Source organism: Aptenodytes patagonicus, chromosome 2, assembly GCF_965638725.1.
Source record: "Aptenodytes patagonicus chromosome 2, bAptPat1.pri.cur, whole genome shotgun sequence".
Classification (NCBI taxonomy): domain Eukaryota; kingdom Metazoa; phylum Chordata; class Aves; order Sphenisciformes; family Spheniscidae; genus Aptenodytes; species Aptenodytes patagonicus.
Window position 1 is genome coordinate 113,910,696 of NC_134950.1, and position 16,602 is coordinate 113,927,297.

The 16,602-nt window shown below is 41.7% G+C and overlaps 1 protein-coding gene across 1 annotated transcript; it reads left to right on the forward strand.

The window, feature by feature from the left end:
* The first annotated feature begins 1,085 nt into the window (after window positions 1–1,085).
* INHBA (inhibin subunit beta A) lies at window positions 1,086–14,435 on the forward strand. Its single transcript, XM_076332282.1, has 2 exons — window positions 1,086–1,589; window positions 12,674–14,435. Exons 1-2 carry the CDS (start codon window positions 1,202–1,204, stop codon window positions 13,558–13,560), a joined length of 1,275 nt encoding a protein of 424 aa, XP_076188397.1. The 5' UTR covers window positions 1,086–1,201; the 3' UTR covers window positions 13,561–14,435.
* Window positions 14,436–16,602: the final 2,167 nt, after the last annotated feature.

Below are 16,602 nucleotides of genomic sequence, written 5' to 3' on the forward strand. Positions count from 1 at the left end.
GATTTGCCTGAGTCAGGAGCGAGTACGATTTGGCCAGATGACATGTAACACTTTTACCTTCAAAGCATTTTTCAGACATTACTTGATTAACCCCAAACCTAAATATATCTGCCTGAGAACTTCTAGGCACAGACTAGCATAGTGGTACGGATATTTCTGGTGCGAGGCCGTTACCTTAGCATGTCACAGTTACGTGCCGTACCAACTCCTGCTTAGGCTTTCCGTGCCTGACCGTGTATTGCAGCTGGAGAGTGTATCATGTATTATATAGCCCTCCAAACAACAGTGTTATTTTGCTCCTGTCAGATCTCTTGCCAGTGTTGATAACCTCCAGCATTTAGAAGTGAGCAGAAAAGGTCTTTTCTCTTCTACTCAAGGCAGGATAATGTTCTGCCCAAAATATTCGGAGCCGCTGCCCTCATCCCCATCTCATTCACAAGCTATTTAACATCTCTTGCTATCCCTAACAATACCAGGCAGGACCAAGAGCAAGGTGCTCGTTAATAAAAGGTTTCACTCTTTTCATTCATTCATGTTTCCTCTGTTTAGTTAAGCCAGTGATACTGTTGAAGGAATAAAACAAACAAAACAAAACAAAAAAAAAAAGAAAGAAAGGGGGGGAAAAAAAGGAGGGGGGGGGGGGATGACAGCCAGGGGGGAGCCAGAAGGGTCAAACAGAGAGAAAAAAAAAAAGAAAAAAAGAGTAAATTTACAGGAATGAAAAGAGATTTTAGAAAGGGGGGAGGGCAGAAACCACGAGTAGTGATATTTGAAGAGAGGTGTGTGTTAGGGGAGCAATGAGCATAAGGAAGCCAGCCTGCCTGTTCCTCCCCCTTCCTAATCATAGCCTTTACTCACAGACAAAACTCCCTCCCTCTCTCATTCACTCACTCACTTTAGGCCAATCCGTCCTCTCTCTCTCTCCCCCTCTCTCTGTGTCTCTCTCCTACTCTGAGACAGAGTCAGAACTCTTCTCCCTGACAGCCACAAACATCTACAGCACTTATTGCATTCAGAGAGGGAACCTGCAAACAAAACTTCACAGAAAACTTTTGGTTCTTGTTCCAGAGAATTTGCTGAAGAGAAGGAAAACCAAACAAACAAACAAACAAACCAAACCAGCCCCAAAAAAACTGTGCGTGAAGGGGGAGGAAAAGCAGGGCCTTTTAAAAAGGGAATCACAACAACTTTTGCTGCCAGGATGCCTTTGCTTTGGAAGAGAGGATTTTTGTTGGTGCTTTGCTGGATTATAGTGAGGAGTTCCCCAACCCCAGGATCCGAGGGGCACAGTTCAGTCACTGACTGTCCATCATGTGCCCTCGCCACGCTCTCAAAGGATGTGCCCAGCTCACAGCCTGAGATGGTGGAAGCAGTAAAGAAGCACATACTGAACATGTTGCACTTGAGGGACAGACCTAATATCACCCAGCCGGTGCCCAAGGCAGCACTTTTAAATGCCATCAAAAAACTCCATGTGGGAAAGGTGGGAGAGGATGGTTATGTGGAAATAGAGGATGACGTTGGAAGAAGAGCCGAAATGAATGAAGTTGTGGAGCAAACCTCAGAAATCATCACTTTTGCGGAATCAGGTGAGTGCTTGAAAAACAAAACTGTAAAATATCCTTTGTGCCAGAACTGCAATTAACTTATTTTCTTCTCCTCAGCAATAATGTTTTCTGCAAGGTTGTAGGATGAGACTTGGGGGAAGGGAGAAAGAGGAATGGGATGGGGGGGACGGGTCTCTGAAGGAATTTGATTTTTCTGACTTAGTCTTGGCTACAGATTACACTTGCTAAGCACAGACAGCCACACAGGGAGGAAGCTTTCTAACCAATCTTGAGCAGAAAGTCAGGCTGCAGCGGGGTCCTCCAAACTGCCTGTGAAGCCAGAGTACTTGCAGTAAAGTACTGGATTGCAGAGCTGATGGTGAAAGAAAAAGGGCTGAAGCCTTTTGGGGAGTTTATCAAGACAGAAAGTGAGCTGCAAACTACTTGAGAAACAACCCTTTCGTGTAAAAATTATAGTGGAAGTTATAAAATCAGATGAAGCAGCTTTAACTTTTAGAAGTGAGAGGGCTGCTTTTTTTTTTTTTTTAATTTAACACAGCATCTTCGGCAATAAAGAGTTGCAGGGATTGTCAGATGACTTCAATAGAACCGGACAAGTTGCTGTAGCTGATCCAATTTGTAATGCAGACTTCTGCATACTGGAAAAAAAGATTCTGCTCCTCAAACGCTCCTGCCAAAAAAATGCGACCTTGGTAGGGTGTATTTTGAACTCTTTCACAGTTGTGTTTTCCCTAACTCTTATACAGTAAGAGCTCAGAATATAGATATTTACTATGTAACAGCTTAAGACTCACATCAGCTGCCTGTAGGAAACAGCTCTAAAGTTGTACTTTACTGTCTTGTTCCTACGTGAGTAGGACCAGAACCCGTTTTAATTCAATGTATATGTATGTGCATATTTATCTGTTAGTGTATGTGAGTATGTTTCTACATGCATCAATAGCAGTATCTTGCAATAACTCTATCATCTAACTAACAGCAACTTTTTATGATGCTGTCTAGCCAAAGCATTTTTCCTGTTGCCAAGACGGTTTTAAAAGAATGTCATTGTTTTGTTTGGTACAGCATATGGTAGGCAAAGTATGCAAAGGAACTCCAAGCATTTTTGTTTAAAAGTTTGCTGCAGCAGTATAAACAATTAAGACAACACTCAGAGTTTCCAGTCCTGAAAACCTGTTGACTCAGATGTTCTGTTTGCAGGGAAGCCATGCACAAGAAGTGTGCATGCTTTTAAGAGCAGACATTCCTGCTGGCTGTCCGATTTCCAACTGTACAAGGAGCCCTTGCCTTTGGAGTCCTTGTCAATATACACATTATCAGTTCTTTCAGTATGAAAGCTCAGGCTTTTCTGTTTTTCCATCCCCTCCACTTCAGAAAGCAGGCAGAAGGTGTCAATGCCAGTGGTCATTAGAAGCAGGGGTGGCTCAACGTTAGTTTAGAAATGAGTTTTTAAAAGCAAGGAAATCTCTAAGCTATCTATGAGTCGGATTCCCCACCTGGTTTTCAGCAGCTTGCTCTGAGCACAGTGAAACACATATGGCATCAGCAGTGGTTTCTTTTCACTGTGTGAGTCCCAATCATTTGTAAACACATTATTGTCTCTCCTGAGCTCTGACACAAAGGAATTTGGAATTTGATATATGCCTACTCAGTACGACACCCTCCAACGGCGGCTCCTGAAGCCATTGGCTCTCAGGGTCACGTGAGCAGCGAAAATCGTGCCATTGCCCACACGCTGGCCAATAGTCCAGCCACCGATCCCCCCCGCCACAAACTACCCAACGCTAACACGTCACTTAGTTTGATTTACATAGTGTTGTCCTACCACTGCTAGCCAAATTAATTTAAGAAGACTTACGGTATGGAGCTGCACAGCTGAAGGATGGGGGCATCCGCTGTGTTCCCGTGCCTTTTCTTTCCTGCTGCTGTTCTCCACCTTCACGCTAAGCCCATCCTGGAAGCCAAGGCAGGAGGGCTTGCTCCAGCCCTTTTTCCCATACCTGCTAGGCTTTGTTTTGGGAGGAGGGAGGAGCAATTAGCAACCTAGAAACCAAGCTCTAGGGTTTGGGCTTATGATGGAAATTATAACTCCACTCTGTGGAGTAACTTCAGACTGCTAAAACATATTTTTCATCTATAGCTGTCGTGGTTTAACCTCAGCCGGCAAAGTAAAAGAGAGTAAAAACACCATTCATATTTGGTGTCTTGCTAACATCAGAGGATCTACCACACTTTACAGGTGCCAATGCTGCAACAAGTTAAGTAAACTCCACCTGGGATCTCGTCTGCTCACGCACCAGGAGTATTGCATGTGAAATATTAAAGCAGTATTATTTTTCCTGTTGAGGAAAGTGAGGCAAAAAGAAGGCAAGTGACATGTCATATAGGAAGTATGAGTTAAAAGACAGGAATAGAATATAGACACATGGACAGTCCCCACTTTTCACTCTGTGGGAACTGGGGAGAGTATGGATAAGTTTAAAACACCAAGCAGGAGAATAAACATGTTCCTCTCACAGTCAGGTTAATGTTCTTCCTGCTTTTAATGTGAAACTCGCTCTGTCTTTAAAGAGGGCAATAGGAAATCAATGAAAATGAATGGAAACATCTCACGTTGTATCAAATAAAGGTCTATGGAAAGAGAAGTAAGACTTTAGGCTTTTTGTTCCTTTGGGTATGACTTGACATAAACCAGCCATTCCCCCTACCTTTCAGAAGCCACGTTTACTACTTGCCTTCATAAAAAAGTAGTATTTCCATCTTTCATCAGCCGTATCTTCAGACATAAAACGAAAGGGAGTGAATGAACAAACAGTGCCCTGCGCACGTGACTCTGGCTTGAGACTGCTATTTTCTAAAATAGACCAAAATTCAAACGAGCACAGGCTTCAGACAATTAGAGGGGAAACTAAATGCAGTGAACGTGTCTGAAGCACAGGTGTAGTTATGTCCAGGAAATCAGCAAAATAGTTGGCAGGTAGTTTTCACAGCTGACAAATCCGGGCAGATCTTTGCAAAACTAATGACCGCGAGTATTGGGCAAAAGTTTACAAATGCACCCTACTGTCCTTTGGCACTCTTACAAGTAAAACATGAAAATGATTTTCTACTTGCATATCAAACTAAGATTACTAACCTCGATTAGTCCTGCTACGAGGGTAACTGTGCCAGAGCTCTGTGGGTTACTTCAAGGTCTTAAAAGTAGTCTTTTGAGGAAAGGGGTCATATAATTTTGTGACAAGCAAATCCAACAGGTTCTATAACTGAGATACCCAATGCTCATAAAATATGGTTGGCTACTAACTCTTTCATTATTTTAAGTAGATAGCTTATTAGGCAGACCTGGGATTTTGCCAAGTGAATTTGATCCTGGCAACTAAACTACCAATGAAATGGGTTGCTAACATCAGTCCCCGAGAAGGTGACAGGAATTACTGGATGGAAATACTGAAATCCAAAGGCTTATTGTTAGGAGCACTGTCAGGAAAAAAATGAGAAGTCTGACAGCTATTTAGACCGCTTCTACCTTGCTGTATCACTTCACACTGAATTCAAGGTGAACTGACTTGATCATGTGATGCCTACTTTCATGTGCAGACACACGTGTGTACACACTCACGCCTTTTCCTGGGAAGATACCTACTCCTATACATCCAGGCTGGCAGTTCAGGAGGAAAAAAAGGATGGGTCGCTTATGCCTCTTTAAATCACTTCATCAATTTTCTTTTGAAAGCAAATGTATTTAATGGTACAGATATCCGTGCTGAATAAAGAATGGCCACGAGAGGGCACACTCCAAAGGCTTTTTGCTCCACGCAAGGCACCCTTCCTGCAAGCTCCTATTTTACCTAATTGGATCCTGAATCCCAGAGATCTTTATGCTTATCTGTAGCTTCTCTGAGTGGAGCTCTTGTTTCTCTCTTCTAGTTTATTTAAAAGGCAGAGATTCACTGGAGTGGAAGACTGTAAGTAAAATAATGCAGGAAGGAAACAGGCAACGGGGAAAAAGATAAACTGATGGATGCTAGAAGTTCTGGAAATCTAGAGAGATCAGAAATTATCATTATTATTTTTTACAACATACTGAGAAATGTGACCGTGAATCATCATCTGAGCTGATTTTCTCACATCTTTTTTTAATGCAGTCTCCTTGGCTTTTAGAAAACAAGCCTATTTCCCCCCCCTTTTTTTTTTCCCTTTGGCATACCATATTAAAGATTTCAAGTTTAGCAAATGAAAGCAAGTTACTTCCAGAAGAAGAAAGCCATTCTGTATTAATCTGTTTCATTGTAACAAAATGTAAGAATTCAGGGAGGTCAGTTGGTTTGAGAACAACTTGAGAAAGCACAGACGAATCTGAGAAGGTGGGAACCAGTTTAGAAAAAGATACCTGAGAGAGAGAGAGAGAGAAAGTACTGTAGGTGTCCATCTCTGTGTGTAGTCATGCATACAGTTTCGTATGCAAATGCGGTTGGGAATATCAGACTATGCATTTGCCTGTATGTGTGTATAAGCGCACGTATGTCCATATGTAGGGGTATGCCAAGGCAGACACGCTTATATACCCATGTAGCTGTACCTGCATCGTCGTAATACGAATAGGTTCCTGCAGACAAGTGTGTGCATTCATGTGCTCTCCTGTGTGCAGGATGTATCTATACTGCATACGTGTAAATGGTTCATGCTGAGGAGTTCTCCTATCTAGATCTGGCTATATGGGTATGAAAAGGCAATCCCATTTAATGCAACAGAGCTTTGCAAGGTTGATTTAGAACTGAAGCTTAGTCTACCGGAAGCAATTGGAAGTTTTGCTATTCATTTCGGTGGGCTTGGGATCTGGGCCTTAGTGCATAGAAATTAAATATTTTAATGAAAACAGACTGGCAGCTTCTGATCCACTTAATTTTAGAATTTACAACAACTTATTACAAATGTACATTATTATTACATTATGCACAAAAAAAATTACCCTCTCCTTTATGAAAGACAATGACTTGGTATTTTTTTTACCTTGAAATGTGTTATCGGTGCAAGTAACCCTAAACTTTGCTTGAGCTATTTTAGATGTAAATGCAAAAATCAAGTAACAAAAATCTTCAACGAAACAAACACCTTTTTTGTTTCTAAATATTTAAAGCCGTGTGGGGGAAGGGCTTCCAATTTGGAAAGAACTCTAGGCTGTGGATGTAAAGTGCTTCCCTCCTGACAAAATAGCAGAGGAGAGTCAAGGTTCACCAGAACTGAATTATTTCACATTCTGAATGACCTTGTCAATGCCCCTTTGGGTTAACTTTTCAAGAAAAGGTATTTAAATAAGGTTGCTGCTGCTTTTCCCCCCATGAATGCTTGGGGAATAGTTCTTTTTCCTGGTTTTCTTTTTTGGTTTAGTTTTTCTTACAACAAAAATCTCCTTTTGCTGGCAGCAAAGGGTATGTGAACATAAAGATAAGGTGTTTGTTATTTGTGTCATAATTGCTCCTCCCTTTGTAAAAGGCAACAGTCAGGCAGTCAGGGAGCAGGAACGAAAGTACGCAACCTGGATGACCAGTCACATACGAGGGGTGATAAATAGTTAGAAAAAATCGTTTGCCAGTGATCCATAGGCTGAAATGCATTCACAGAAACGGCCACTGTCTAATCGCGGTAATAACACATTTGTAATAATCAGTCTGCCTAGGAGATAATTGCCAGACAGTAACAGTGCTAAATTCACTGAATAAATTCTACGCTGTGAACAATTCATCTAACTCTAGTGGTCACTCATTAGTAAACATTTTGAGCAATTATCTCTCAATAACCATGCTCTTCTCTTCACTCTCTTTAGAGGAACCTTTCTAGTAACCTATTTTTTTTCTGTCTCCTGGGGAACGGAAATAAGAAGTAAAGAGAAGGATGCTTTTGAATGTAATTACAGATTGGCACGCAGTACAAATTCCCCCAAATCTAAACATAGGCAGTAGTAAAGTTAGCAACTAAAAAAGGAAAAAAAAGCTTGCTTTGTATGGAAAAACAGTTCACTTACAGTATAACGTAAAAACGGTTCAAAATTAAGCAGTGGTGAAGCATGGAAATTTAAAGTAACAGCAGCTTCTTCACAGTGAGCATTTTTCAAAGGAAAATTTAAATACTGTGTATTGAGAGAAATGAAGAATAAGTCACATTATAATGTCAGAAAGGATAATCACTTTCATTATGAAAAAAACAGCCTTAATCATTTAACAGCATATGGTTTAAAAAAAAAAGTCATTTTAAGTATCTTAGCATTTTACTCAAAAAAAGATCCTCTTAATTGTATAGCTTAGACCCTACCTAGTATACGTATATAGCTTGAACTAACAGGGCTCGATCCTGAATCCCGCTGCAAATTGCAAATAAATGAGCTTCGACTGCATAGTTAAAGCCAGCGATACTGAAGGAAGGATCCTTAGCCTCGGAGGAAGAGCGCGCTGGAGCCGCAGGCTCCTGCCGTGAGCCCAGCACGAGCTACCCGACGCAGGGCTGCCCCTGCCAGTCCCCCCGCGCCTGGGCCTGCAAGGGCTCTGCCAATCCCTCCGCACTCTCCTGCGCCGTGCCCCTCACCAAGTGTCGCTTGGGAGCGGGTACTGAGAGCGGAGTCCCACGCGTGAGCCCTGAACAGCCCTTCCAGAGGTGGAGAGGAGGGTACCTGTGCAGGCGCTCCTCTGCTTGTATGTTCAGGTTTCTCTCCTAAAAAGGTGAGCGAGCACCGCTGAAGAGAAAAACAGATACGAGCAAACTCTCATGCTATATATACTGATGCTACACTTTCTTTCCATTCAGTAACTCCTTCCATTAAACCTTTTACCATATATGCACTACTTCTTAGGGCTTGTATTTTTAACCATTTCTCACAGCATTTGCCAGTGTCACTCGCGCTGCTAGACTGCTCCCTTGGCGTCACAGCCCTCTTCCTGCAAGGGACTTTGCTCAGCAGTAAAGCAGAGAGGTAGCCTCTCCAAGGCTTTGGGAAGGGAAGACGAGGAAAAGCAATCAAAGGGGGCCCAAAGTAATCCCTCGTCTCCTTTTTCAGCTGCTTTCTGCTATGATAACAATCCAGGCTGTTGACATCGCCGTTTATATGAGCATGGAAGCGATGAAGGCATTACCACTGTTGGGCTGTGGGTCTTTCCACAGGAGTCAGGCAGGAGGAGCAGGATGATTAGAAATGGAAAAAGACCCTTGCAAATCAGCTGTGGCAGATGAAAAGGCAGGACAAGAGGATAAAAAAGTGTAATTATGGAAGTGATACCATCCCCAACTTTCAGGAAGGTCCCCTTTTTACTTTCAGTTAGATGAACAGTGTATATTTCCAAAGCTTTGAACCTGGTCATTAACTCAGACCAAAAAGGAAAGACTGCTAAATCCCTAAGCAATATTTGGAGACAATGAAATACAACTATTTTTGTCTCAGAACACTTGAAGAATTTATTTTATTGTAGCACCGAACCTTTTGGAAATAAAGATCCTGTTATAAAGTAAATGTGTAATCATAATAAGCCAGATCCAGAGATCTCAATTCAGTTTTAGCACAGGCCAAACTCTGATTTCAGAATGAGCTTGTCTGAGCATAGTGACCTCGTAAAGACTGAAGGATTCATACCATTTGTGCTGTGTGATTGTAACAAACTAGTTGTGAATGTGGAGAGAATTCAGAAAAGCTTTGTTTTTTCCCGATGTGAAAGCATGCTTTTTATCCCCAACTTTGCACCATTCCCAGTCTCCTTCTAAAAAGATCTGTGAAAGGGAAAGTTGTTGTTGGTTTTTTTTTTAACTGCTATAAAGCCTTTTATTATCTATGCAGGTTTGTAGACTCGGGATTTTGTTCTGTCCAGAAACATTAGGCTCATATAAGCTTCCTGCATCTTTTTTCTTTAGAATCTGAATCAACCGTTCGTGTGTGAAAATGTAGCTAACCACATCCAGAGAGGCTGTTATTGTAGCTAACAACCTACAGGGAGGCTGTTATCCCTGTGTAAGGACACGTCTTATGCTACCTTGCTCAGGCTCACTTTCCTCAAGTGAAGAGAAAAGCAAGTACTTGGGTACTTTCACCTCACTATTCTAATATTTTTAGTAATGAGGAAGAATTCAACTTTCACACACAGAGGAACATATAAAAAAAATAATTAAGAGAGTTCTTGAGGTCCTGTTTCTTTCACGTAGTATCTGTCAAAAAGAGTGGCTGCATTGCTACACTTCTGGCCAGTGCATAAGGTAATATGAATATTTACTGTTGGAGATATGTCACTTCGTAACTATTTTCAACTCCCACTAGGATGGAAATAACAAAATGTGAAATACCATGCATTAGCACTTAACAGCATTAGGTTATTCTGTAACACAGGGCTGTCTGGCTTTTCTGATCAGATGGGTCATACTGCTTCTTCACCTGTGGAGCCAGGTCTGCACACCCTGGCTGCTTTGTTCAGAGCACGTGACATGTTCGTGTCCAGCACAGCCGATCCGCTCACGCACAGGATCCCTCCTAGCGCCAGAACTGCTGTCCGTGCCCAGCTTGGTACATCAGGAACACAGAATAAGTTTTGCACTTCCCAGCAATATATGCCTATTCCCCACACCAGTCTGTGAGCTCTGGGGAAAGAGAGCAGCTGGGAAGAGGCTGCTGGTGCCAGAACAATTTCTGCGGCTTGGTCTAAACCATCTTTTTCCCCCCCAGGGTTTCCTTGGGTAGGGACAGCAAGCAGAAGGGGTTGAATGGAGAGTCTTGGAGGCAGCAACCCACTCCTGGCAGGTCACTCGCCTTCAGGTTCCCCTGAAGCCCAGGTCCCCCTCAGAAAGGGTTTATCGGGACTGTGCTGAGGAAAGGGATAAGATGAAGTTAGAAGCTTGCTTTGGAAGAGACAGTCGGGGGGAACGAAGCCATAGGCTGGATGGATGGTCCTCGCAGGCCTTAGAAGTATCCATTCTTGTAGAGAACACTCTTTATAACATCCCTACACACAAGGCAACCAGCCTCTTGGACCAGACTTCCTCTGGACTGGAGGAATGTCATTGTACATCTCATGCTCTGAAGCCTGGGCAGGAGCAGGATTAATGCCTACCTGCCCTCTGCTCCAACACAGCTGGCAGCTTTGCCATAGTTTCATTTACAGAATGGAAAAAAATACTGTTAGCTGGTAAGAGCTGATTAATGAACTTTCAGTCATTATTGAATGAATCTTATTTAAAAAAGAATAGAAAAGCACTAACTCCACTATGTCTCACAGTACTGGTCAGCTTGCTCTGTCTTTTCTATAAGCCACTTCATTTTCTAAGGCACAGTCCCACTGGTTCATGTAGCTCCCTGAGAAATTAATGTAACTCACTTCGGAGACTGGCATCAGCAAAATCTGTGAGAAGCAGTTAACGCAAACCATGTGTTTCCCTATCTCAGTGACAGTTAAAGTCTACAGTTTCACACTCTCACTTAGAGGGAAAACAAAAACAAAACGCTGTGCCCTTTAGCCACTGTAATTCAGAAACGTCTGTCTCTTTGACCTGGGAATGCCACCAGGGAAAGCTGAATGTGCCGGTGTCAGGACTTCAGAGAGAAGGAAAGCAACAGGTAGCTCAAAGGGCAGCACAGCCTGCCTACAGACTTTAGAAACCAGGAACTCTTGAATTTGCAAGTGAATATGGGATAGATGTCTCTTGTGATTTTGCCCCACTTCTGTCTCACCTGAGAACGGGGGAGCAGGGAGATGGTCAGGGAGCCCATGCTAGTGGAGTTCAGTGGCAATGGGAAGCAAGGAGGAGAGCCTTGCTGCCATGAGAGCAATTTTTCCTGTATGCATCCAGCCACTTCAGTTTTGATCACCACTTGCCCTTTTTAGGGTGCAAAGTTCTGGTTCCCTGACAAGCAGAACCACTGCACAGAGAATCGGGTCAACAACCGCGGGTAGCTCAAGAATAATATCAATGACAAATTGATAATTATGAATAGTGTTTCTGTCTCACTAAGGTCAGATATCTGTGCATTTCAAATCTGTGACCCCAGTCCCTCCTGGCCTCCATGCTGAGCAAGAACAAAAGATGCCAACATGGCTTTTTCTTTTGTCAAGAAAATAGAAAAGTACCTCTCTTAAAAAAATAATACCACCACCACCCCCCAGCTAATTCATTCTCTCTTAACTTTTTCATGCTCTAGTGATCAAATCATTAAACAGCCCTCATTATTCATTCCAACTTCTGCCAGGGATATGAGCTCTGTATCAGAGAAACACCCCCTCACCATCATAATCATCATCATGACATCTCAGCAAGTTGATACAATTATGCCAGAGAACCGTCCTCATAATTATACAGTTCTTTAACTCATTTCTCCGTGTATTCACCATTACTATAATCACAGCGAGTACAGTGTGTTAAATTAAGAACAGGATCTACAGCTAACATCTCACAGGATGAAGAGTCTGCCTGCTGCAATTCTGCAATTCTTTACAATATAACTCTGCAAACCTCTCAAAGCTGAGGCTCATATTTTAGTATTTCTTTGTTTTTGAAACAATTGATGTTTACAACTCATTTTAAGATGCATATGAAGAATGGCATTTTACTGAGGGAGAAAGGGCAGACCTCATTCCCACATAATTTCCGAAGTATTGCCGAAGACTTGGCAGAGCTGGAACTCACTCCCTACCTTTAGCTATTAGGCGCAGATTTCTATGCGTATGGTACATATAGTCACAGACTGTTGTCACAAAAGCATTTTTGCCTTTCAGCTAACAGTGATCACAAAGACAGCTTAGGCAAATGAACTCTTAGCAGCTACTGATGCTTATTTGCCATGAGATGCTTTGCATAAATGACTATATCATTACTATAAAAAAAAGTTTTTGTTAAAATATGATACTAGAAAACAACAGGCAAAGAAATACTTTTCTAAAGAGAGAATTTTCACAAAAGGCAAACTGAGGAGGGGATGAGGTGAAGGAAGGTTAGAACAGAAGAATCGTAAAAATTTAAAGAGCCACGTAGGAAACCTAGGGAACTTCACGCCTGTGGCGACAGTAACAGAATTCTCTTTAACAGAATGCAAGCAGACATACTAACAAGTTCTTCCTGTCTATTTCCATTTACCAAATCAGGCACAGCCAAGAAAATGTTGCACTTTGAGATTTCCAAGGAAGGCAGTGAATTATCGGTGGTGGAACATGCTGAAGTGTGGCTCTTCCTGAAGGTCTCCAAGGCCAACCGGAGCAGGACAAAAGTCACCATCCGCCTGTTTCAACAGCAGCGGCAGCCAAAAGGCAACTCTGAAGGAGCAGAAGATATGGAGGATGGGGGGCTGAAAGGTGAAAGGAGTGAGACTTTGATTTCGGAAAAGGCAGTGGACACCCGTAAGAGCACTTGGCACATCTTTCCTGTCTCCAGCAGCGTCCAGAGACTCCTGGACCAAGGCAAGAGCTCTTTGGATGTGCGGATTGCCTGTGACCTCTGCCAAGAGACTGGAGCCAGCCTGGTGCTACTGGGCAAGAAGAAGAAAAAGGAAGATGATGGGGAAGGGAAAGAAAAGGACGCCGGAGAATTCACAGGAGAAGAGGAGAAGGAGCAATCACATCGGCCCTTCCTGATGATGCTTGCTCGGCACTCGGAAGATCGCCAGCACAGGCGGCGGAGACGAGGCCTGGAGTGTGATGGCAAAGTCAACATCTGCTGCAAGAAGCAGTTCTTTGTCAGCTTCAAGGACATAGGATGGAGTGACTGGATCATTGCACCTACAGGTTATCACGCCAACTACTGCGAAGGAGAGTGCCCCAGCCATATAGCAGGCACATCTGGTTCATCGTTATCTTTCCACTCCACTGTCATCAACCATTACCGCATGCGGGGCCATAGCCCCTTTGCCAACCTCAAGTCATGCTGCGTGCCCACCAAGCTGCGGCCCATGTCCATGCTCTACTATGACGATGGCCAGAACATCATTAAGAAAGACATACAGAATATGATTGTGGAGGAGTGTGGCTGTTCATAGACGCATGTGTGCATAAGACCCTTCTCATTAAGTTGAGAAGAAAATGTATCAAAAGCCCAAGAAGAGGAAAGACCGGACATGGTATAACCTTTTTTGAATGAATCATCGGAAATAAAAGCAAAAACAAAAAAGAGCAAGAAAAGAGGAAAAAAAAAAAAAGACTTATGGAGGATCAGAAGAGACTTCAGCTACAAAAAGAAAGAAAGCTTCACGAACCCGGGCTTGAATGAGATACGTCTGAATGGCGGTATGGGTTGGGGATTTCCCCTTCCTTTCAGTATGCTCCTTATCTTATTACATAGTATATTAAACATTAGTTATTACTAGGGGAGTTATGTTCCCTCCCTTAGTTACCCATCAGTTCAAGCCGTGGTAGCAGCTCATCTAACCTGCAGAAATTTGGACTAAGTCCAAAATGTCATTGAAATTCCTTGAAAAGCCATGTGTATGAACACTACATTCACTGGCACTTTCCCCCCAAATTTACCGAGGAACTGAGTAGGTGTGTAGTGTTTGTGTGTATATATATATGGCTATGTATTTATATACATATCTCTATACATACAGACACTATACACATACGTATACTTAACATTGGTAAAGGGACAATATTGTGCAGGTGTATACACCTTCATCTTCTGCACTACATTTACAAAAAAAAAAAACGAAAAAAGAAAAAACGAAAAAAGAAAAATGAAGAAAAAACCAGAATAAAAAAAAAGAACGAATGAAAGAATAAAAGTTACATTTTGTAAAGGTGCTTACAATGTTAGAACTATGCAACCTAGTTGGTTTGAAACTGTTTACCTGCGAAAGAAAGGAAAAAAAACCAGAAAGACTTTTTTTTAAATGGAAGTAACTTGTTTTAAAAAAAAATTCTTCAGTGAGAGATACTTGAAAGGAACATGTTTGTCCAGTTACTGGAGCCAAACATTTCTATATTTTGTAAAAAAAAATTTTTAATCGTTTACTATTTGCACTACAATGGTGTCTGACCTGTCTAATCCTTATTTAACAAATATTTGCAAGGGAGGGTGGTTGGGTGTGGGAGGGGTTGAGAGCTGCACTTATTGTGAGCTATACAAGAACTGCTACAGCACACAAAATAGCTATTTTTATTATTATAATAATTATTATTATTATTTTGTACCTTAAAATGAATAGACACATACACCAAAGACATTTGTGCGAGCCTCTAAAAAGTCTGTTTGTGGTTGGTACCATTCACCTGTAATAAGTTACGGTTTGAATTAAGGGTCAGTGGGTTGATTACATTCAGGCTAGAATATCTGTTAACCAGTTAAATTCAAATAGTGCCCTCAACAGAAAATTGCCATTTGAAGTAAGCCCAGAAAAGCCCTGGGATTTGGATCCAAGGTGCTCGGACCCGAGGTCCATCTAAGCATAATTGTACTCTTCGCATCTACAACACTAAGACTTGTCCCTGATGCACAGCAACTGTGCATTGTTGGGAAACAACTTTATACAAGGGATATACATATATATATATATGTATATATTTCTGTATGTATATATGTATGTATACACAAGGTATAAGCACTTCTGGCTTCACTTTAATGTTCTTAAAACAATGAATGTTTGTGTGCAAAGCACAGTATGTTAAAAGATTGTTTGTTTGTCACTACCAAGTGGGAGGCTACACGTTCAAGATGGTATTTGTGTGAGAGAAACCTAAAGTGCTGGTGTACACTTAGAAAGTCTTGATGTAAAATTGCAAGCAGCTTTGGGCCCTGCCGACCATCGCCCCTTCAAATATACAGAAAATGGCAGTTGTGATAGGATTTCTGTTTGAAATGCAGTCTTCGGCGAAAGACTGGCTTTCTCAACCACCACCCTCTAGCGTGACAACTCTTAATGGGTTTGTGCGTTTACCTGTAAGACCTAATCTTCAGTGTCAACACCTAACCTGAAGGGTCCAACCCATAGGGCATAGGTAGATAGTTTTTTAAAAAAAATTCTATCGCTGTCATATTTAAAAGAATGTTAAAGTTACAACATTTGTCTTTGGGTAGGGGGAGATGATAAGAGGGAATGGGAGAAACCTTTAGGCCCTGTTTACACTGAGTTTGATAACCCTGAGCCTGAAGCTTCAGACTGTCACAGGTTTGCAGGACCAAGCCCCTGTTAGCTGCCTTCTGACAGGACAGGCTTCAAAACGCCTCTCACGGAAAGAAGCACTAACGCGGCTCCCCACCCTGTTGAGAACAGTCTGTAAAAAAAAAAATTAATAAAAAAAAAAAATAGCACAATTTAACCCAGTCACATTGGCTAGGGATAGCGTGTTAGCACCTTCGTGGCGAGAACTATGTTTAAACAGTGTAATCAGGGCCTTCATTTTTTGTCAGCCAAAACTGTTTGTCTGTGCATGTGTGCGTGGGTGTTCTCTGTGTGTGCATATGTACGTGCGCATGGGCGCATGTCCGTATTTGTACGTATCGATAGAGATTTAAAAAAAAAAAAGGAAAAAAGAAAGAAAAAAAAAAGGAAAAAAAGAAAGAAAAGAAAAAAAAAAGCCCTTTCCTCCGTTGAATAGATATCAACATACATGCTTATAGCTAAGTTTTCTATCTAATTTATTCCACAGTATTTAGATTGCATAGTACAGCTAATGGGTTATACATTTATGTACTTTTTATACAATGCATTTTTTTACAGACTTGTTTGCAATTTGCAAAAAAAATTTGAAAAAAAATTCTAACAATTGGGTAAACACTAAATTTGTCACTAAAGTATTCTGTAAAATATCAAGGCTTTCTGACTTAAATTATTTGCAGAAGTTTGTTGGGGTTTTTTGTGTTTTCTTCCTGGGAAAAAGGAGGGATACCAAATGCTAGTAGGAAAATTAAAAAAAAAAAAAAAAAAAAAGATGCACAACTAATTTATCTTTATAACTTAAACAAACCAAGTTCCTGACCCTGCTTCATTTGAAGCAAGTGGCAGAATTACTGTTGATTTTTCTAGCAGTAGAGCTAGGCTCTGGAACAGCAGGAACAGGGACATAGTCTGTGACAGTTTTTGAAG

What these genes read in the sequence shown, in the direction of transcription:
- INHBA (XM_076332282.1), top strand. Translation starts at nt 1,202, where the DNA reads ATGCCTTTGCTTTGGAAGAGAGGATTTTTGTTGGTGCTTTGCTGGATT. An exon ending in CATCACTTTTGCGGAATCAG is followed by an intron (nt 1,590 to 12,673) that starts GTGAGTGCTTGA and finishes TTACCAAATCAG; the next exon opens with GCACAGCCAAGAAAATGTTG.